This window comes from Sorex araneus, chromosome 1 (assembly GCF_027595985.1).
Source record: "Sorex araneus isolate mSorAra2 chromosome 1, mSorAra2.pri, whole genome shotgun sequence".
Taxonomy (NCBI): domain Eukaryota; kingdom Metazoa; phylum Chordata; class Mammalia; order Eulipotyphla; family Soricidae; genus Sorex; species Sorex araneus.
The window spans coordinates 444,748,893-444,773,002 of record NC_073302.1 but is presented as its reverse complement, the minus strand read 5'-3'; the positions used below and the strand labels follow the sequence as shown (position 1 = coordinate 444,773,002).

The window sequence follows — 24,110 nt, the reverse complement described above, 5'->3', positions numbered from 1 at the left end:
TACCTTTTAAAAGTGGCAAAACTCTGTGCTCCAGCAACATTACTTCTATACATCTATTTGAGAGATATAAAAACACTAATTTAAAAGGATATCTGCATCCCTGTGTTCAAACAAGGATTAAACAACATAGTGAACATAGAATCAAGCCAGATGTCTATAAACAGATGATTAGATGAAGAGGCTGTTTTTGCCTATTTGATGGAATACATTTTTATTCTCTTAATTAAACAAAAAAATTGCTTATTGGGAAAAGGTGCAGTAACTTCAGGTGATGGTGTTAAGTGAAATAGGTCAGGAAATGAGAGAGAGAATCACTAGTATTTGATTCATATGTGTAATGGAAACAACTAAAGAAACACAAGAGGAATGATTAGGACTCAGATTCTACAGACACTACAATGTTTACTGGGATGAGAAGAGAAGGAAGGTAGAAGACTTGGTCATTATGTTTGTGTAGGAACATAGTTTGATTGTGTGATGATGCTAAAACTTGTTGCGGTAGAAGGCTGTACTTCTGATGATATCCTACGGTATTGTGAACCAATAACACTCAGAAGAAGCAGAAAAATGAATATGCATCCAAAATTTTAAAGTAGATATGCCCTAACTATTCAATATAGGTTAAATAAGTGGTACATATAATATAAAAAGGGGGGCAACACTGTTTTTGTGATTGCATTCTTTCTTTTCTTCTTTTTTTGTTTTTTGGTGGGTCACACTTAGGACTGCTTAGGTGCACGACCAGCTCAGAGCTTGGAGGGTAAGGTGGTGCTGAGGACTGAACTTGGGTCCCCCTAATGCGAATCATATATTTAACCCATTGAGCAATCCTTCTTTCTCCGACTCCTTGAAATTTGGGGAGTGACTTCAATTGCCTGTGAGTTTTTGTTCTTTATGATCAAACAGGCCGTTTTCCTTTCTCGTCTCTCTTCTGACTAAATAGGATGGGGGTTCTCTATGTCATTTTCTCTTCCTCTGGCCCCTGATGAGATGATCGTGGGACGTCAGGCTAGAGAGAGTACAATGAATAACCCTCAGTCAGTGGGAGCACTGCTTTTTAATATGCATTTACAGATCAACTTTTTGAAAAACTCTTTATTCAAGGAGCCGGATATATTTTTGCAACGATTGAAAGAGTCTTCGCAAAACTGAAATTAAATCCATTATTTCTAAATTTAATCTTTGCCATCTTTCCCAAGCAAGGCATGTAAGAAGGGATTAATGGGAAATTGGGGCTGCCGTGGAGAGGTACAGATCCTTGGGCTGTGTTTCTCCAAATGACCTGCACTATTTTAATCCAAGGTAATTTACTTGGTTGTAGCTGAAAGACAGAATGGCCTCTAAATCCCCTTCCAACATTTCTGCACAGGTAGCACTTTCTCATTTCTTTCCATCTTACTTTATCTGTAGATAGCAGGTGAAAATGTGTTAAGGAGCTGCTGGGATTACAGTTTCTTTTCTTAATAAGTGTGAGTTCAGGAAGTGACACTTGTCATTTTCCTCTTTCCTCAAATACTTCAGTCCTAGTAGGAAAGTAATCGTTATATTGAAGCATGCACAGGGCCAAGCAAAGGCTTTTTATGCATTAATTTTGCATATTCTATAGAAAAATGCTTTCTCCCACTGCACGACTAAAATGCTTCCTTCTCATCCTGAGCAAGCCCCATACACTGGGTAAGAAAAATAATGAACAAATGATTTGGTAATAATCATTGAAAAAGTTTTAAGATGGCAAATGATTTGTGATGATCAACTGAATATTTTCACAAAATTGAATTTATACAACTCTTTTAATCACACAAAGTTGCTGAGGGTCTAGTTCTACTTCTTTGGGATTGACACTTGGCAGTATTTGGGGACCAGATGCAGTGCTTGGGATTGAGTCAGCGTAGGCTTCCTGCAACGCCAGTTCCTCAACTGCTGTATGTTTCACCAGTCCCGGGTTTTTTTATTTTTAAGAAAACAATACAGTAATTAGGGTGGGAGTACTTAACAGCATATCTTAGCATTCCTTTCGTTTGTTCCACCCTCTACCCCACATCCCAGCACTCTTCTGATAGCTTCACCAGTATCGTACCTCAGAGTATTGATGGATGAATGAAAAGTGAGTAAGTTATTAGAACAGATATTCCATGGCTTCGGTCTCGAGGTTGTGCCCCAGAGGTACAGTGACAAGGACACACTAAGAACCCAAAGAGGTCCTGGTGTGGGAGTGTGTGGAAAGGGGAGATGAGAGGGTGGTAAGTGGGAGGCATTTTGGTGACTGTTCTTTGATAACTGAGAATCACAATCTGATACTTAGCACCAAGCCTGCAGATTAGAAAGAGCATATCAATGGTACACACTTAAATCAACCCCCGCAGATGATAGAGTTTCCCCTTCTTCTTTTCTGTGTTCTTTGGCTAAATATTGAGAAACCCTAGCCTTATTTTTTCCCCAAGAATCTATAATAGAGCCTGAGTGTACGGGCTCTTTCCTTGCATCCGACCAACTGCAATTTGATCTCTGGCATCACACAGAGTCCACTCAGCCCCGCTGGAGTGACCCCTGGGTGCAGAGTTAGGATTAAACCCTGAGCAGTGCTAGGTCTGGCCCCCAAACAGAACAAAACAAAAAAGAATCCACAATATCAGTATTCAATATCCCCAAGTTGCTTCTAATCAATAGAATTTGGCTGACTGTTTTAAAGATTTCCTGGTGCAATCAAAGTTATTAAAAAGTGGGGCTGGAGCAATAGTACAGTAGGGAGGGCATTCACCTTGCATGCAGCCGACCCAGGTTCAATCCCCAGCATCCCATATGATCCACTGAGCACCAAAAGGAATAATTCCTGAGTTCAGAGCCAGGGGTAACCCCTAAGCATCGCTGGTTGTGACCCCAAAAGCCAATAAATTAAGTTTTAAAAGATTATAAAATAACTATAGCAGGTGAGCCAATGATATGCCTCAACTGGTAGAGCACATGTCCAGTCTTCTGTTTGATTCTCAGAACTTGAGAATTCTTTGAGTGCTGCCAATCGTCATCCCTATAAAACGTAGAGTGAATAGTTTCTAAATTTACAAAGAACTTTGACACAGTATTTCACCGAGAGTCCAAGAGGGCACAAGCTCAGCAAGCTTCAGTGATTTTCTAAAAATCCAAAGTCGAGACAGCACAATGTGGGGTGGGAGGAACGGGGTGGGGAAAGAAGAGTCAATTCAGTACCTCCTGTTTATTTGCTGCAGAGATCTGTACACACACTGAAAGAACTGTCCATGGCAATGCACTAAAAGTAGTGGAGGAAACTGAGGATTTATCAGCATTTCCTAAAACAGTCCTAATACAGTTCCTGTCCCATATTAGGAAAGCCCAGCTGATGGAGAGATGAGCATGCCCAGCTACCCTAAGATCTGGGAGCTGACATCAGAGCATCTGATCTCAAACTCTAGTTCTGCTCTCTGATTTTCTCGTAGCAAGAAAACAAACTTATCATTTGATGAGGTAAAGGACTGGACTTTATTCAGAATTTGCAGCAAGTTTAAAGTTAAGGAGTCTGCCATTTGCATGAAGTCAGCATTTCAAGCTGCCTACTTCTTATTTTTTTGGGGGGGATGGATGCCCCTACACCTAGCCATGCTTGTAGCTGGCTGCACTATGCAAGATAAGACATACATTTTCATTGCAATATACTTTGCCAATGTTACCAATTATTCCCTGAAGTTATTTTAAGACTTTCTTTGCATGTTGAGTCAGGTGATTTTCTCAGTGATCACGTGAAATTATAGGTTGGTTATCCATGTGGAAAATTCCTCCATATGACTATGCAAAGATATACCACTTACCACCATCACTGCCTTCTACCTTCCATTGGGCCTTCCTTCATTCCTTACTCTTCTTGTTGTTGTTGTAGTTCTATTTTTACTTTGACTCCCTCCCATCTATTCACTGTCTTCCTGCATTTGTACAAAGGACATTGATTTTGAAATTGTGTTCTCTGCTATTCCTCCACTGTGGGCGCAGAGCATGCTGATGGGTCTAGGGATAAGTGCTGGAACCAGCTTCTCTTGGGTAGCCGAGTTCAGTGGGGAAAAGAAACATTATCCAACAATCACAGGGAACAAATGCAAAATCACAGGCATTATGAAGAGCAGGGGGGAAGGTGCAAGTCTTAGAATGAGAGGATTTGGCATGACTGCAGGCCCCCTAAAGCTCCCCTGAGAAATGACAGGTGAGCAGAGATATGGCTGAATAGGAGGAGAGCAAAGCTGAAGAGGAAGATGGCCAACAGTCACGTAATGGCGGGCATGGCAAGAAGATGCCCTTGCAGGGAGCAGGGATAGAGCAGAGGCTCAGGCCACCTATGAAAACAGGGGAGAAAAGTGGGGTTTGGGGAGGGAGGGAGGAAACAAATGGGAGAAACAATACTAGAGACATAGCTGATCTGTAAGCAACAGCACTTCATCCACTAGCTGGACATTTAACAGAGGCGGACCCCAGTTCCCAGAGGCCCTGATTGACTCTGTCCACTAACAGCTTTCCTTCCACTGAAAGGACTCAAAATCAAAGTTGTCTTCACTGTGGTCGTTCCAAATGGATGGGGGCACCAAATTTCCTCGTGACAATAAATCTAGATGTTTATGCCCATGTGTGACTAGCATGCAGGCAGGATTAATTTATTTAAAAAATATGCATTGAATTAAATTACATGAGTATAATGGATTATAAATCACATGGTGTGAACTATTGAAAGCCACTGCACTTTTCTTGTGTGCCTTAATAAGGTGCAGGGTTATTTATGGGCTACAAATTTGTAGGTCTGGAATAATAGCCACAGCCTACAGTATGTAGAACAATTCAGTTATATATTTTGATGTTTTTTTCTCTAACACTGGCTAGTAAGAAGTTTACTTTTGCATGTGTGATGGACTCCTCAATACGTGTGCCTTCTCAGTAGCTAAGAATTCGGGTGTCACTTCATTTTCAAATCGGAAGAGACTCTTATTGGTCAGCATCTATTTCTCCTCTCCTTCTGTCTCTGGAAACAGCCTTGCCTTTGGGTTCAGACCAGGTAAGAATCTCTCATTTATCTGTTCATTTGGGGACCACATATGGTGGTGCTCAAGGCTTCCTCCTGGCCCTGTGCTCAGTAATCATTCCTGTTGGGGTCAGTGGGCCCTGTGGATGCCAGGGATCGAACCCAAGCCCTGCTTTACTTGCTGTACTATATTTCACCCCATGCCCCTAAATCTGTCCTTTATTAAGAAGGTATCACTGTGCCACTGTCATCACATTGTTCATAGATTTACTCGAGTGGGCTCCAGTAAGGTATCCATTCATCCCAGCCCTGAGATTTTAGCAGCCTCTCCTTACTCATTTACCCCAATGACTCTTTCCAGGGTCAGGGGAATGAGACCTGTTATTGCTACTGTATTTGGCATATAGAATACACCACTGGGAGCTTGCCAGGCTCCCCCGTGCTATTGCAAAGGTATCTGAATAATTATTTTCTTTTCTCAGAAAGGTGATCATGCATGTGGTAATTCCTATAACTTCTACCCCAAATGCTGCTTATATTTGTCAAATTTTGTCTTCCACTTGTGAAAAGAGCTTTCATACTATGGAGAGTATTGAAGGAAATGTGGAGGCATCGCCACACCAAGGGCAAATAGTATGGTAAGAACTGAGCTATAAAACAGGCCTGGCAATAGGAGAAACAATATCCACTAAGTCCTGAAATAAGCAGCTGTTTGAAGTCCATTCATGTCAATTAGAACCACGATTATAAAACATAAATAGTATATCTAGTGTGGAGAGCCTCCACTGGACCGTGCTTTGCAACAACAGTTGCACTGTGCTTGTAAATTGCACCTTTCTTGGTAAACAACACCTGTGTGCTTCGAAAACCATTCCTAATAAGGAAACAGGATGTCTTGCCACGCCCATAAGCTGTAACTAACCTATCAGATGCAGACACGTGGGCGAAAACAAGCAGCGAGAGGTATATAAGGAGGGAAGCTGCCTAGCTAGGGGTCCCCCCTGGTTCCTTTTCCTTAGTTCGTCCTTAGTCCATGCTTCGTTCGTCCTTTTTTCTGTTTGCATGAGAAGGTTTCTTAATAAATAGCTGGAAGAAGAATCTCCGGGTTGTGTGTTATCTTACAGCTGGCGTCCCTGGGTGGGCACGAACTATCAACTAAAGGTAAGAATAAGCGTTCGGTGCGCCCCACTTTAGAAGGTGAGCGGGAGATCAGGATTTTTTTGTGTGTGCTGCGGTTTAGAATCCTAGCAGCAATCCACCGCTAAGATGGGACAGATTCTGGGCCTTCCCAAGATCTTTCGTATTTTCTCGAGCCAGACTGAACAGGGCAAGTCATTTGTGGATTTCGTTCAGTCTCTCTCCCGCAGAATAGGAAACCCGGAACTCTACGTTTCCAGAGACCAACTCCGGTCCTGCCTTAAAGTAGTTTATGAGGTTAACCCATGGTTCCCAGACGAAGGAACTCTAGAAAGCAGGATTTGGAGACAAGTTAGAAAAAATGTCTATAAGGTATCTAAGAAAGGGACTGAGATCCCCGTGGAATTCTGGACTACATGGGAGATTGTTAATTCTATTCTCCTGTTTTTGAATAGTGCAATTGATGTGGAGAACATTAGGAATAATACGGCCTCAGGTCCTCCCACACCTAAGCCTCGAAAAGGTTGTCATAGTCTGAATGTTTCTCAGACTGATGAATATAGCTCCACGTCCAGTGCATCAGATGAAAGTGATGCAGATTATGAGTCTGCTACGGCCTTCTCATATTCTGAGTCCGAGAGTGACTCAACCAATCGGCCTCCAGGCCGCTTGGGACGTGCTCCCAATCGCCCAGTCAAGGCAAAGAGGCAGTGGCCTCCATCTTTCCGCAGGTTAAGGATGGATTCTCTCAGTCGTTTCAAACAGGCCTGTGTCTCATATGGGCCCACATCTCCGTACTGTAGAGAGTATCTTACAGACTGGAGTAAAAAGGCCCACTGGGCACCTCAAGATTTTCACATGGTTGCTAAAACGTGCTTAAGCTCTTCTCAGTATTTGCAGTGGAGAATGTGGCTCAGCAAGGAGGCCAAGGCAGAGTTTGAAGGCCTAGGCCATGCTGAACGAAACTTTTCAGGGATTAAATTGACTCATAAGATGTTAATTGGTGAAGGAAAATGGCGCCATCCTGAAAGGCAAGTCACCTTGCCTCGTGCTGTTCTTGCTCATGTCCGTGGCGTAGCCCTGCGTGCGTGGGAGAAGGTTGATGCAGATGCGGAATTTAAAGAAAGCTTTACAAAGATTGTCCAGAGAGCCTCAGAACCTTATGCAGACTTCGTAGGAAGATTAATGGAAGCCATAGAAACGCAGGTTGAGGGTAAGGAGACTCATGAGCTGTTAACTAAACAATTGGCCTTTGAAAATGCTAATGAGGATTGCCAGGCCATTCTGCGCCCTCTTAAGGAGAAGGAAGACATAATGGGGTACTTGGACGCATGCAGGAATGTTGGTTCTGCTAGACATAAAATGCAGGCTAGGACTGTTGAGACCGGTACAGTACAGAGACAAGCTCAGAAAGGATATTTCAATCGTGGGAGACCAGACCACTTTCGTAAAGATTACAGGGCACCTCCAGACCGTGCTACTGTGAGAGCACGTCCTGGGCCCTGTCCCAGATGTAAAAAGGGAAACCACTGGGCCAAAGATTGTCCCTTTAATTTTCATGCAGCTGTTGACTCCAATTCGGGAAACTTGTCAGGGGGCCAGCCCCAGGCCCAGCGAAATCCGGGGATGTTTCCGTTTGCAGTCTCTCTCCCCAAGGTGGAGTCTCAGAACTCCAGTCAGCAGAGCTCCGATCAATAGACTCGCTGCAACCAGTGACGGCAGGAAGCGCAGCCTTGAATATTTCCTGCCCTGATATGATTACTATAGCCCCTGCCCAGTGTCCCTACAAATTAAATTCGGGTATAAAGGGACCAATTCCACAAGGCACTATAGGCCTACTCTTGGGAAACAACAGTTTTATTATTAAGGGAATTATTGTTCATACCGTGGTCATTGATCCTGACCATACTGGTGAAATAACAATTGTTATCACGGTGCCTACTGTTTGGACATTTGATAAGGGACAACCCATAGCTCAGCTCCTTTTGCTACCTTTGGTTGTGCCAGGTCTATCCACTCGCCCTAGTGGGGGAGATTTTGACAGCACAAATCCTATAATTGCTTGTGTTGCCCATCTGAAGAAAGACAACCGCCCACTTTTAACTATTGAGATTCATGGGAAGAAATTTATAGGAATGATTGACTCAGGAGCTGACGCCTCTGTCATTTCTTCCCAACACTGGCCCAGGAACTGGGCCGTGCAGGCAGTACCTTATGGTTTGTATGGAGTAGGCATGATGCCTTCCTCCTCTGTCTGGCAAAGTGCCAGGTGGCTAAGATGTATTGGCCCAGAGGGCATTACAGCCATTTTCCAGCCCTACATAGCACCCGTACCTATGAATTTATGGGGACGGGATTTACTTGAGCAGTGGAACGCGGAGATTAGGATTCCCGTTCCACTTCCTGCTGTGGGCTTTGACTCTGAGGCCTCTCCTTGTTTAATCGGAGCTGCTGCGGTTTCACGCCCAGCACCCCTCTGTATTCAGTGGAAATCCCACCATCCTGTGTGGTCTTCCCAGTGGCCCCTTAATAATGAAAAACTAAGGGTGTTAGAATCTTTAGTAGAAGAACAACTGGAGTTGGGACATATAGAAACCTCATTTTCAGAATGGAATTCCCCTGTTTTTGTTATCCAAAAGAAGTCAGGCAAGTGGCGTCTGTTGACTGACCTACGAAATGTTAACGCCACCATGGTTCCCATGGGGGCTCTCCAGCCTGGCCTTCCTTCCCCTGCTGCCGTTCCTAAAGATTGGTCACTGGTTGTCATTGATTTAAAAGATTGTTTTTACAACATTCCTATCCATCCGGATGATCGTAAGCGTTTTGCATTTTCTGTTCCCTCTCTTAATAACCGCGCTCCTATGCGCAGGTATCAATGGACTGTTCTACCTCAGGGAATGACCAATTCCCCTATCATGTGTCAGTATTTTGTTGACTTGGTCTTGCGCCCTTCCCGTGTTAAGTTTCCTCAGGCTTATGTTATTCACTATATGGATGATATCTTGCTTGCATGTTCTAATGATGGAGAACTCCAGAGATTGTATGAGGATGTTATGACTCGTCTACCCGCAGCTGGGTTACAAGTAGCCACAGAAAAAATTCAGGTGTTGTCTCCATATGAGTATTTGGGCTATGTTCTTGAGCGTACTACCGTACGACCTCAAAAAATTTCTATTCGCCATGATAAACTGAAAACCCTTAATGACTTCCAAAAACTGCTAGGAAATATTAACTGGGTTCGCCCCTCTCTGGGCATTCCCAACTCAGACCTCCGTAATCTATTCCTGACCCTTGAAGGCGACTCCGCCCTGAACAGTCCTAGGCAGTTTACCCCTGAAGCTCGGAAAGAATTAGAATTTTTTCTAGATCGACTCCAGAAATCCCATCTTTCCCGGTTTGTTCCGGGAGAAAAATTGTGGCTTTTGCTTTTTGATACTCCCCACTCGCCCACTGCTGCTCTAGCACAGCTTTCGGGCCCAATAGAGTGGCTTTATTTGCACAATAAGGAGTCTCGCACTCTTGTGCCTTACCTTGAGTTAATGACTAAACTCATAATCAAAGGAAGACTGAGAGCCCTTGCCATGCTGGGATTTGATCCTCATATCATTGTTTTCCCCATTCCTGAAAAAGAGATTGCTTCTATCCTGCCCCTCAGTGATGCTTTGCAAAGAGCTTTAGCTGATTTTTCAGGAGAAATTTCCTCCCACTATCCAGCAGGAAAAACTTGGGATTTTTTCAAAAAAACCCCATTTATCATTTCCTCTATCATTCGCCCATCTCCTATTCCTGATGCTCCAGTATATTATATTGATGGCTCTGCCTCAGGGAAAGGCGGAATTTCTGGACCCGCCCTGACCACAACGGTAAACACTAACTATACCTCTGCCCAGCAAGTGGAACTTGCCACTTTGGTGTATCTACTCTCCCATGTGCCAGGACCTGCTAATATAGTCTCAGACTCAGCTTATGTGGTTGGTCTCTTCCCTGGCATCGTGACGGCTGCTCTAAATGCCCCCAATCCTATAGTCCAACAATTACTTGAGCAGCTACAAGCGCTTTTACAAAAGCGCTCTGAACCGGTTTTCATTACTCATATCAGATCTCACTCTGGTCTTCCAGGACCTATGGCCCAGGGAAATGAAGCCGCTGATCTCTTGGCAGCACCAATTTTTACCTCTGCTGCAGAAGAGCACCAGGCCTTACACACAAACGCCCGGCGCCTTCATATTCATCATCGTATCCCAATTCGAGAAGCCAGGCATATTGTCCGTGCTTGCTCTGTTTGTGCCCCTTTACACTGTACCTCCCATGTGGCAGGGGCCAATCCCCGAGGTCTACAGACCAATGAATTATGGCAAATGGATGTTACTCACGTCACGTGCTTCCCCAAGAAGCCTTTTCTCCATGTAACTATAGATACTTATTCTGGCTTCACATGGGCTGTTCCCATGACTTCTGAGAGAACCAGAGCAGTCTGCTCCTTCCTACTACAATGTTTTTCTGTCATGGGCGTTCCCTCTGCTATTAAAAGTGACAACGGCCCAGCCTATACTAGTAAAGCTTTTCAAGATTTCTGTGATGAATGGCAAATTAAACACATTACTGGAATCCCTTACAACCCTCAGGGTCAAGGCATAGTCGAACGTGCCCATAGAACCCTCAAAACACAGTTATTGAAAATTAAAAAAGGAGGTATGCCTCCACTTGATTCCTTGTCCCTGACATTGTTTACTTTAAACTTTTTAAATTTACCTCAGGGAGAACCCTATACAGCAGCTGAGAGGCATTTTCAGGAAGATGCGCACACTCAAGAAACTATTAACTCTCCCATTTGGATTAAAATTGACAAAGAATGGGTAGCAGGGAAACTCCTCATTCGAGGAAAAGGCTATGCTTTTGTTTCAACAGATGATAACCCCGCTAAGAAACTTTGGATCCCTTTACGTCTTATCAGAAGCAGAATTCAAGCACCTGATTTGGATCTCAGACCGCCAGAGTCTCCTGATTCATCGCCAAACTGATTCCACCTATACCCTTTCTGGTGGATGGCACAGCCCGGACCCCGTGTTAACCTGGGCCAAGGGTTCTGTTTTGTGTTTTTCCACAGGTCAGGGCAGAACCAGCGTGGATTCCTGAATGCCTGACACGGAAGACTGCGCCTCCAGTAGACCAAGATGTGCAAACTGGTGTTCGTGCTCAGCCTGATTCTTGTGATATGAGCTGAAGAAGCAGCTTCCTGGGCCATTGCTACAACATGGCCTGCTTTAACGCCTGTGCATAGATTTCCCCCTTCCTTACCCATCTTGATAGGCCCAGAGTAGGAGTCCCCTCCATTTATCAAAGAGTGGGCGGGGGTGGGAGCAGTACTGTCCTTATTGCTTCTCGCTGCTTTGGTTTTTTGCCTGGTGTCTATACAAAATGCAGCAAGAACAGCTATTTACAAAAGCGTGATATTTACAGGCATTCGTGGCCCTGGAGGCACAGCAATCCCCGCAGCTTTGGCTTGCAACTTTGAAATAATAATCTCGCTTAGAACAATCAGGTTAGCTGGATGTAGCAAAGGTATTATGCAGCTGAGAGCCCTTAACTGCAGGGGACCTCCTGTAGTTGAGGAGTTTGAAAGGGTGCACTATACCCCACCTGACCCTTGGACCAACCTAAGACAGGGACCTACAAGCGAGAGGGCTCCCAATGACGGGTAAGGCCAAGGGGGCCGAGGTTGCTACGCAGACTGGCTGTTCTAAAACAAAAAGGGGGAACTGTGGAGAGCCTCCACGGGACCGTGCTTTGCAACAACAGTTGCACTGTGCTTGTAAATTGCACCTTTCTTGGTAAACAACACCTGTGTGCTTCGAAAACCATTCCTAATAAGGAAACAGGATGTCTTGCCACGCCCATAAGCTGTAACTAACCTATCAGATGCAGACACGTGGGCGAAAACAAGCAGCAAGAGGTATATAAGGAGGGAAGCTGCCTAGCTAGGGGTCCCCCCTGGTTCCTTTTCCTTAGTTCGTCCTTAGTCCATGCTTCGTTCGTCCTTTTTTCTGTTTGCATGAGAAGGTTTCTTAATAAATAGCTGGAAGAAGAATCTCCGGGTTGCGTGTTATCTTACAATCTAGTAAAGAAGAGAAATGAGAACAAGATCCTAAGGAGACTTTGGAGCACCAGTACCATAAGCTTGGGGAACCAGAGAACAGAACAATGTTGGTGTGGCACTACCAAGCAAAAAAGACCAGGCAAGGAACGGCTTTCTTTGTCAGAGAGACATTCTTTGACTTCCTGGAGAGAGAAGTAAGAATGAATCAATATAGCAAAACAGACTTCAACATGATCCTCCCTTCCTCTGCACCACGATTTCATGTTCCCATGAAATCTTCTACATGTATGTCTTCTACAGAACTGCAAATCACTGTAGAAGTTCTTCAGGACACAGTTCATGAGAAAACACTTGCAACCACAGGGTTTTGTGTGCTTGGTCACCAGTAGGCTTCTCTTGGTTGTGATGTGTCCATCGCTACAGGATTCCTCTGTGGGTTCGTCACCCGGTGAGGGACAGCCTAACCCCTTGGAAGCATGTCTGCAAATGGCAACCTCCTGAGCTTGATCCAGGATCAATTTGAAAACAAATTCTCCAGCTAGAAACACATAGACACGAGCCCAAGAAATACCCAGGATACTCGGAATATTGTTCAAATCTTACCAACACTTCAAAGATATGAAAACCAATCATGTACTTCAAGCCCCAAATTCCACAAAAGAATGGTAAGAAATTATTTACTATAACATGCAATCAAGTGACAAATTGTGTGATGTGAATAATTATTGATGCAGAAGTTCAGAGCAAAAGAATAAATACTGATGCAGAACTCAGAGCAAAGGGACAATACCCTGAAGTGACAATGCTCTGAAACAGATGCATAAAAGGAACTTACATGTGCTAAAGTTCTCTGTCTCTCCCCTGAATCACTTCATATAACATCACAAGGGTTTTATATGGTTATTTCATGACTATGCCCATTTTACAGATGACAAAACTGAATCCAAAGAGTATAAGTTTCATCTCTCAAAATAGGGTGTCCATGCTTTGTCTTGGACTATTTCCTCTAGACTTGTGAGCACAGGTCACCTGAGAAGTAGCTTTCTCATCCTTACAAAATGCGGGTCAGCATAGGAGTTGTGTTAACACATTTAGTAACTTGCTTGTCATGTGATTAGTTTCCCTAACATTAGATTTTAGGGAGCTGTTTTTTATATTTTTTGGGGGGAAGTAAGATCATAAAATTACTATTCCTACTCTTCAGAACAAATCTTCTTCCCCGTGCCAGGCCATCTTCACCAGAGCCCTTGGAGGGGGGCGGGTTGAGTCTCCCTCCTTGACTCAAGCAGAACCCTGGCAGCTGAAAACCTCCAGAACCCAGCCACAGTCATGCTCAAGGGCACTCTATACATGCTTGGATGAGCCTCATGCATGAAAGAACAGGCAGAGGAACCCAGGTATGCAGGACCTGTGGCTGAGATCTCCAAGACTGCTTGCATTGGGACTGGGCCTCCTACACCCAGATCCTCAGTTTTCCAGTAGCTTGGCAGTCACACCCATAAATTGCCCCCCCCCCCATGCCATGTAATCTCATCAAAGGCCTAGATGCAGAGACTATAAAACAAAACTCCCAGAAGTAAGCGATGCAGAATCTCACACAGCAGAGCCTGGCAAGCTATCCACATATTCGATATGCCTAACACAGTAACAATACTAACAACACAGTAACAACAACCCTTAAAGCATTCAACCCTTAAAGGGATGAATGGAGATGTTACTGGCCCCCACTTGAGCACATCGATGAGCAACAGAACAACAGTGATACTCTTCAGAACAGATTCTTGATCCTTCACGGAAAAGAATAAGTCAAAAAATGTTTAGTAACACAAGCTCAAAACCTAAGACCAGAACAAGCAACTGGGAAACTGGGCTGACTGGATTCTAAAACTATCACTGACCTCAGCACCTTTGAATCCAGGGTGCAATCAAGAAAGTCTGAGAAAAAAATTCAAAGGATTCACTAGCATCAGAGGCCAATGTCTCTTTAATTTAATGCTCTTGCTTGGAATACACTCATTGCATAAAAGATGTAAAATTGTTCATTCTGTAAGGGATGAATGTCATACATTATGTGTTTTTACATTACTATGTGCTGGCTCACATGCTACTGATTTTTAACCAATCCACGGGAAAATATACCTAGTATCTATCTATCTGTCTATCTATCTATCTATCTATCTATCTATCTATCTATCTATCTATCTATCTATCTATTTATCTATCTATCTATCTATCTATCTATCTATCTATCTATCTATCTATCTATCTGTCTGTCTATCTATCTATCTATCTATCTATCTCTCTATCTATCTATCTATCTATCTATCTATCTATCTATCTATGTGTATCTATATATACATGTGTTGATCATCGATTTTCTCAAGCAGTCTCTGCAATGTCTCCATTCATCCTAGCCCTGAGATTTTAGAAGCCTCTCTTTACATGTGTTGATATATTTATAAAAACCTTATAGATGATGACTCTAATAACATGTTTTTACTCTTTTGTGTATCTTCCTAATATTGTTATTCAAGGAATTTTTGTCTTTTGGTTTTACTATATTTCTAAATAAAGTAATAGTAAATGAAATTCATTAGATGACTTTCTCACTTGAGGTCTTACACTATATTCTCAATCTAATTTCCTATATTATGTTGCTATCAATTAAATGCTTTGAGAACTGTATTGCATCATGCAGTTTTCCAGAAATGCACTCTGACAATATTTTACTTATCTCCTAAAAGCAATAGGAAAGTGGCATACATGGAACATTTATATACTAGAGTTTCAGTGCTCCAGCAAATGGCAGATTGAATTTCTTTCTCCATTCCTATACACATACACCCCTATACAACAGAATGCCTCCTTTCAGCTATGCATTTTATAATAAATTCATTTTCAAAAGGGCTTTGTAAGCAACAGTGCATTTTTGGAAAAAAGTAATATTACAAGTCTAGAGCTAACTTTCATCTAAAATTCTTTAAATGATAAAAGTTTAATTTTCATTTAACTTTTCAATGTGAAGGGATAATGTGAGACAAAGTACACATGGATTTTACTAGCAAATGATGAAATATGTTGCCCTTATCTATTTTTATTTCAGAGCTGTAACTTCAGTGGGCTTCATGTCCGGCTGATCTTTCAGCTCCAAAATAAAAGTGACCAAACAGTGATGATAGAAACAGCCATTGCCCAGGAACTAAATGTTGTCTGCCTCTTTGATGATTGAGTAATGAGGATCCAATCAGAGACATCACACCAAGACAATGTTTCCCTAATTATTCAGACAGTCATGGCTTGGATGCCTAGGAGCAAATCCAAGAGCGACATTTCAATCTCAATATTGTGTTTACACAATTTTGCAACATCAGTCCTCCTCCTGGAGTCATTAGACATGAGAGTATATATGGGGTCGCTAGGATGCTCGTCTGCAGAAGTAACAAGGAATCTGGGTTCGTCACAATCAAGTGACTTAGCAGGGAGGTGCTGTGGGTTGCTGAGCTTTAACAGAAAACCTGGGAGTCTCTTGCAATCAGGAGGGAAAAGTGAGATGAATGACACTCACAGTTGTGGCAGGTGGACCCACTGTAGCCCGTCTCGTCGCACGTGCATTTGAAGCTGTCCCACGTCTGTGAGCACTTCCCACCATGCTCGCAGTGATTGGGCACACATCTGTCAGAGAAAGAGACACACAGAAATAAACCAACAAACAAATGAGATTCACGAGTGGCCAAATTCCAAGCTGCCTGGGCAATATATCATTTCTGTGCCAGGTTGCCTTCCCAAGGCAATTAATCCTTGTTAGTTTAAGCAGATTAATATGATTCATGATGGAAGGTGCCAAGCGCACAAAAGATGATATATCGCTGGCCTGGTGTTTCCCATTTTCGAATCAACAGTAGAAATTAACAAACAGTTGAGAGATTCATTTGCATATCAGAGATTCATTTTATTTTCCTTTTGCACAAAAACAAAGACACCAGCTACATTTCCTCCTGGTGGGAAATGGAAGATAAGTCATCATCTTGTTTCCAGCTTTTAATTTTTTTGCTAAATGCCAATACCGAGTCAGGAATGAGGACTGACGGAGTTTCTCACAGCAAAATCAAGTGTACACATAATGCCATGGCAACAACAGCCTTAGAAGAAAAGATTCCAAGTTTTCTTTATGCATCCCTAAGCTTCCTTGCTAATGAAGTCTGGTTTAAGCGGAAGCAAGGGAAGGATGATGGGAAATACAAGTTTGTGTGCACGTCTTTATACATTTACTAATAGCCCACGGTGCTGATATAATTTAAGTTTTATAAAACTCAATTTATCATTTAAAAATGGTATAACCAATCTTATTTCATAAGTACTTTTAAATTTGGAGATTATTTGCACAAACTAATAGGCAGAAATGCAGCAAATGGGTGATCATTTCCAGGGCTAGATTTCAAAGCTAACTGCAGCCCCATACCCACTGTGAAGCTAAGACTCGTTTCTGAAGCATTTCTGTTTTAACAGCCCAAAGCTTTTCTTTTCTTCCATTTTGGTCTTCTTCTCCCTTCCAAGAATTCCTCTCTCCACCTTGCCCAAAACCTGATTGATTATAACCTTGATAAAGATGCTCCCAGACAGCAAAGGTATCAATTGTCCTATATAGTATTCACAAAAGGTTTCTGGATTTTTGACAATAAACTGTAAAATAGATAGGGCTTCCAAATTAAACGAGCAGAATTGATCACAGTGAATTGCATATAATTGACTTAGTCACCCTATAGGGAAGGAATCCTTTAATCATGATGCTCTAGTTATTTCCTGCTACAAATCTGATAGGGTTGGTCTTCTCTCCCCAGACCCATTTCAGGGGCATCATCAGCCATGCACGGCAGAGGTAGCACGGACTCCAATACCAATGTGGAAATGTTGAACCTCCACAACTCTGCAAACTTTCATGTGCACAGGAAGCGTCTGCTGAGCATGTGAGAAATGCACAGCACTCTGGAAAACAAGGTAAGTGGAACCCGCCACTGCCTCCCAAGGGCTGATAGTTTAGGGGACTAGATATGTTATATTCATGGAAACTCTAACATATGATGCAAATAAAATCTCTTAAGCAGAGCATCCTTTGGACGACTTCGAATTTAACAAATTGAACTCTGCCAATGGTTGGCTGCCTTTTGTATTCCCCATTTTGGCCAAGTAGTTCTAAAAAAGAAGCAACTGGAACATTCAAATTTAATTTCTTTTCATTCACGGTATCACTGTATCATTGTCATCCCGTTGTTCATCGGTTTGCTCAAGTGGGTGCCAGTAATGTCTCCATTCATCCCAGCCCTGAGATTTTGCAGCCTCTCCTTACTCGTCTTTCCCAAGAATTGGTGGCTTCTTTCAGGATCAGGATGAGATCTGTTATTGTTACTGTCTTGGGTATATCAAACACTCCACGGGGAGCTTGCCAGACTCTGCCATGTGGGCGGGATACTCTCTGTAGCTGGCCAAGCTCTCTGAGAGGCGTATATATTTATTTCCCTCTATGACGATGTGTCCAGGAATATGTTCACTCATATGTGACGCTCAGCCCAAGCGCGTGGAAAGCAGCTCTGGGATGCACGAAGTGAAAACAGTCTGGCGTAGAGTCCAGTGGCATGGTTATGGGGGCCTCATTTTATGCTCCTTTCTGGGAGAAGCTCTCCACACCTCGGGCCGAGTCTCACGCATGAGTGAAGTCTCACAGAATCCAGGTAATGCAGAGCACTGTGCTCTTGGACTCTGGACTCAACAGGACCCGGGAGCAGAGATCCTCTGCCTGCTTCCCCCAGTCTCCAGCGACCCTGTTGGATCATCGTGAGCAGGGAAGGAAAATGTGCTCTACATTTAATAGGCACCTTATTATATTTTATACTAACCTGAGCACTGTGTTTTTAAGGCAACAATTTCTGCAGATGAAGGTGAGAGAACGGACTCAAGCAAGACACAAGAGCAGGCAGAATTTTATGAGCCAAAAAAGAGATATAAAATGTTACAAGAACCGATATTCTAGGGTAGGGAAGGGTCAAATAAATATAAAGGGTTAATAAGGCAGGGAGTATTTCACCTGGGCCTTGAGAGAGGCATTGCCCGTTTTATAATTAAAACATTGAACACTCTCCCAGCAGGGTAAGTGTGAAAAGCAAAGACAAGGCAGTAGAACTGTGCGCGTGGGTGGCCCAGCACCGCTGGGTTCATGGTCATGGCGGCCGCCCGACAGGCTCTGAGCAATGCCCAGCTGCAGGAAGTAGCACACAGCAATCCGTATTCTCAGCCTCATGGAAGGAAACAGTGGGAGAGTCTCTACAAACTGACATAAAACTAAAAAACAACCTTGATGCTTAACTTTGGAGTCCGATATATACCACGCCTAGGTAGAGTTTATTTGCTTTCTAAGTTTTTGTGGATGAAGAAAGCTTATTAGTGAAGGCAATTTATATTCACTTATTACATCAGTTGATTCCAGGGAAGACAGTGCGAACGTCTACTGCATCAGAATAGAAAATCAGTTTGGAATTGAATTGAAATGAGCCCAAAGCAGAAATTACACACCGGTGATCAACATTACTGTGTGTTGACGCACACGGATGTTAAGATACATGGAAATAGCATGAAAGAGTAAACAAAGAATTCCCCAAATTCAAAAGTACAGATTTCTTTCATTTTATTTCAACGAAACTTTAATACTTGTTTTCTTAAATTAACATTTTGGGGAATTTAATTCTCCATGGTGAAGCATTGTTTCATTTCCCAAGTTAAATGTATTCTAATGAATTTCAAACCCTAATTTTTTTTTGTTTTGATTTGTGTTAGTGTTTGAACCACGCCCAGGTATGCTCAGGGCTTATTTCTATGCTTTGTGCTCAGGGCTCTCCCTCTGCAGGGTGTGGGCAACTCAATCCGGGTGGGACTCCTGCAAGGCAAGCACCTCCCCTGCTTCAAGCCCCGCTGATTACCATTCTATTGAAAAATGTGTTAGGATGGGTTACCAGTCAAAATAAAATTAACCTAGCTTCCTTTCCTTTTTTATAAAAATAGATCATTTCATTGACAGGCCATGGTTTACAATGGTATTAATAGTTATCGCTTAGGCTCACAATGTTACACATTATGCCTGCCACCAAGAAAACGTCCTGCCACCACTGTCTCCCGCCCTCATCTTGCTTGCCCTCCCATTCACACCCATGGAAGCGGACAGACTTAGTAGACACAGACCGACCGGCAGGGTGTGCTTCCACGGGTCGTAGCCTATTGTTCTGTTTTTCTCAGAAGTAGAGTTGGAAATAAGAAGGTTTATTGGACAGTAGAATGGAAAGGAAGAGGAACTCCCGAGCCATCGGGAAACAACCGTGGAGATCTAAGTTCTATTCCTTTGTCTTGCTTCTTTATGTCTATTATCAAAGAGTTCACGCAGTGTTTGTGCTTCAAACTTCCTTCCCTTAAAGTGATGGTCTCCAGTTCCACCCAAATCGTAGTGCAATTTTATCTTTCCTTATCACCTTCTCCTTTATTCCTTATTTCTTCTCCCATACTTCCATGGAAGAATGCATATATGTCCAATATTCTACAGTCACATATTTTTGAGTAATGATTTGTTTGAGTGTATCTGTTATAGTTTATTTACTAATTTATTGAGTCAAACCTGGCAGTGCACAGAGGCATTTCCAGTTCCATGCTCAGGGGACCATAAAGTGTCAGAGATGGAACCCAGGACTCCCACAAATAAAGCACGCGCTGCAATTCTTTGCACTTCTTCTCGGCCCCTCACCTGTAAACTGTGAGACTCTTGCTGTTTGAGATTTTTATCTTATATTTCTGTGATGGCAACTTACATAGTCTCAGGATATGTCATGACTGGCTGAATGAATGTGTTGCGAGAAAATTCCATAAACTCAGAGGAAATATCACTGTTACTGCAAGAAATGTGGATTATACCTGATCTCTGTCTTAAATCCAAATGCCATGCAATTATTTTAGTAGACAGTAGGGAGTGTGTCTTTTGCTTTATAGTATGTCCTATGTTGAAAATTCAACGAATATCAAGAATGAATCAAAACGACATGATTGTTCCAACTCGAGAATGACTTGATCAAAATCTGGGTTGAAGAGGGGAGTTTGGCAAGTGTCAGCTTTCTGTGGTCCCAGGGCCCCAGAAGAAGTAATGCATCTAATTAGTGCTGTCTTTAAATAATCCTATCCTCGGAGTCTTTGGAGTTAAGGCATTCTTTTCTTAACGACAATGATTTTCAAAATCTTTTAATATCAAATATTTTCTGGATTCATGTGAACCAGAATTCAGAGCAGACTGTACATCTGGAATCTTTCTTGCTGCAGAAAAGTAAGGTGCGATTTTTATTTTTGTAAAAGTACCTAGGTACTTTTGGAAGCATACTTAAAGCAGTGCGGGAGGGGTGTGTAAGCATGTTTAAAATGTAACATTTATCCCAATCAGAAATAAGGTTTGGAAAAGTTGTAGCCAACATACTTGCTAACATCTCCTCCCCCATTTTATAGATGGAGATTGATAAAAATTTCCATATAAATCTGTTCTTTCTTACCTGTGATGCACTTTTTTATTAAAGGGAAGAAGTATTTTAACATTTGAGTTGTGGGTCTGTGTAAAACTTTAAGGAAATGGTATATAAAAATTTGAAAGTATATTTTTTTCCAATCATCATCATAAAGGGAAATACACACACACACATATATATATACACACCTATATATATGTATATATATACACACATATATATATGTGTATATATATATATATATATATATATATATATATACACACACACACACCTCTTGGAGAGCCCAGCAAGCTATTGAGAGTATCCTGCCTGCACGAAGAGACTGGCAAGCTCCCCACGGCATATTCGATATGCCAAATACAGTAACAATAACAGGTCTCTTTCCCCTGACTCTGAAAAGAGCCTCCAATCGTTGGGAAAAGGAGAGTTGAGTAGTTGTTAGGTAAGGAAAGGCTGTTAAAATCTCAGGGCTGGGACAAATGGAGACGTTAGTGGCACTTGCTCAAGTAAATCGATGAACAATGGAATGACAGTGTTACAGTGATAATATCAAAATTTATTTTATTTCATTTGTATCCATACATTTGACAAGCAAATTATTTTAAAAGTTTGTACATATCACATTTAATATTAAATGATAAATTTGGACAGCATGTCTATAAGCAGACTTATCAATCCTATTACAGGCTATAGATGACAATTACCGTTCTATTTTACCCAGAAACATCTCTCATGTCTATACTTGATCTCAATTGCAAGGCACTGATATAATTTCTGTTCACATATGTAAGAAACTTCAAACTATATCAGATTCATTTGTAGCAGTTCTCTTTCTTGTCTACAGATACTTCTTGATTAGGCAGGGAGAGTTAGAAAATTCCATTTTAATTCCAAAAGACGTTCAGCTGACAGCCTAACAGGTATGGTTGTCTTCAGAGCATTTTGGAAGGGAGTTGTGTTTTTCCTACACTGGTAGGGTGTTTGCTTTTCATGCAGCTGACCCGGGTTCGATTCCTCTGCCCCTCTCAGACAGCCTGCAATCTACCGAGAGTATCTCGCCCCCTGGCAGAGCCTGGCAAGCCACCCGTGGCATATTTGATATTCCCAAAACAGTAATAGCAAGTCTGACCATAGACACGTTACTGGTGCCCGCTTGAGCAACGGGATGACAATGACAGTGGCTAAACGTTAAGCAGTTGTAAATAAGTCAGGTGAACGGTGCCACCCTGTATCTGTGTTACCCTGACACTACCCTTAGTAAGGCAAAGGCTGGAGGCAAACACCAGGGCTCCACAGTGAACACGCTGCTTTGGGAAGAGTGGCTTATGGCTACAGACTGCCTGAAGAACTGATTCACAAGAGCACTGCATCTTTCTCTGCACTCTACAAATAAATAGGGCAGGGTAGGGAGTGAGATCCCAGGAGGCTCAGGCAGTTGCTCAGAGAATCACCCCTAATGACTCCAGGGCATCCGGATCTCTGCAGGGGGGCTCCAGCTAGGATGTCCCTGAAGACAAAGAGCGGAGGGGATGCCCTGTGGAGTCTGAGAGCTACTCAACCCCCTCCTGAGACTTTTGTCCCATAAGCTCGCCTACCTTTCATGCATGCTCTCTTCAGAGTGACACCTAGTGGTTAGGTGCGGAAAGACCTCTTGCCCTGCCCACACCCAATCTGGGTTTGGTCCTCAATACTCATATGGTTCCCTGACCCAAACGGGAGTGATCACAGAGCCAGGAGTAAGCCCTGAGCACAGCCAGCTGTGACCACCAAACACTGTAGCACTGTCGTTCCATTGTTCATCGATTTTCTCGAGCCGGCACCAGTAACGTCTCCATTTGAGACTTGTTGTTACTGTTTTTGGCATTTTGAATATGCCACGGGTAGCTAACCATGCTCTGCCATGCGGGCGGGATACTCTCGGCAGCCTGCCAGGCTCTCAGAGAGGGGCAGAGGAATAGAACTGCATGGTAGTGTTCAGAAAATTCAGAGGGCATGGTCATCAAATTACAAAGGGAGAGTGATTCCATTTTAAAATCATGTTCTCAGAGTCCCCAAAGATGTTCACCTCCCTGGCTCTTTCACAGATAGATGGAGTACTTGGATACTTAATTGGTCTTTCCATTGACATATATTTCCATCTTAACATGCAGACAATAAAAAAAAAACCCTTGTTTTTAACATCATAAAGGAAAACTAACACAAAGTTAACTACATACTGTTGTGTGAACTTGTGGAAATTATTTTAAGGGATATATGAGCTACAGTGTCAGCATAAACAGCCCCATTAATTGTGATTTTTCTTCATCTTGTCTCTATATGTTCTGTTTATCAAGTCACAAACTCATTTAGAAAAGCTGGCTTTCTTAAACGTGACTTTTCGGGCAATTGGCTCTCAGAACCATCTCCACCATTATGGTGGAATTTTCTCCAACTTAACCTACATGCTGATCTCAACAATATTTTAATACTTTAATTCTTTTACTAAGTACATTTCAATTTTGGCTGAAGCCATATTCTCTATGAAGTGTATAACAGTGCTTTATATTTTCTTAGTTCAACTTAAATTGTGTAGAGAGAGTATAATTCCAGCAACTGATTTAGTATGTCATTACTATATAACTTAATTTTATAGTTACATAATCAGAAAAGCTAATGTTACATGATATTTATGATGCTCTTTCAACATCATAAATGAAACACTTACTGATGAAAATATTTAAATGAACAGATATTTCCTGGATCTTTTACACATAGAATCACCTTTTTAATGAAAAATAATCAAGTATCTATTTTTCATGTCTGGCAAATGTGCATTTATGAATTAACATACCAATCATTGATTTTCACCTTAATGTACAGCACTGTTTCACCTTAATGAACATACCATTGTTCATTGATTTGCTCAAGCGGGCAGCAGTAACATCTCCATTATGTGACTTGTTACTGTTTTTGGCATAACAAATATGCCACGGAAGCTTGCCAGGCTCTACCATGCGGGCAAGATACTCTCAGTAGCTTGCTGGGCTCTTTGAGAGGGACAGAGGAATGGAACCCGGTCAGCCGCATGCAAATTCCCTACCCACTGTGCAATAACTCCTCCTAAAAATCATTTTTATTATAAAAAAGGTCACTTTATCTTGCTTGTTAGGTTACTTTCTGTTATAATTTCATACAACATTCCCAATTATTATATAAACAAAACGTCCTTTTAGATTACATTAGCTTATTTAGAAGCAAAGGAAACTACAAGAAATTCAAGTGAAAGTAGAGGGGCCCATATCAGTATGGTAGTAAGATAGTCAGGGCAAAGGTGAGT

At 42.3% G+C, this 24,110-nt stretch overlaps 1 protein-coding gene across 1 annotated transcript in view; it reads right to left on the bottom strand.

Annotated features, from left to right (window-relative positions):
• Positions 1–24,110, bottom strand: part of CNTNAP2 (contactin associated protein 2) — a 1,529,860-nt gene that overhangs the window by 790,951 nt on the left and 714,799 nt on the right. Inside the window, exon 11 of the mRNA XM_055129775.1 lies at positions 15,814–15,920. Within this exon, the coding sequence (XP_054985750.1) occupies positions 15,814–15,920 (107 nt within the window). The remainder of the gene's footprint in view (positions 1–15,813; positions 15,921–24,110) is intronic.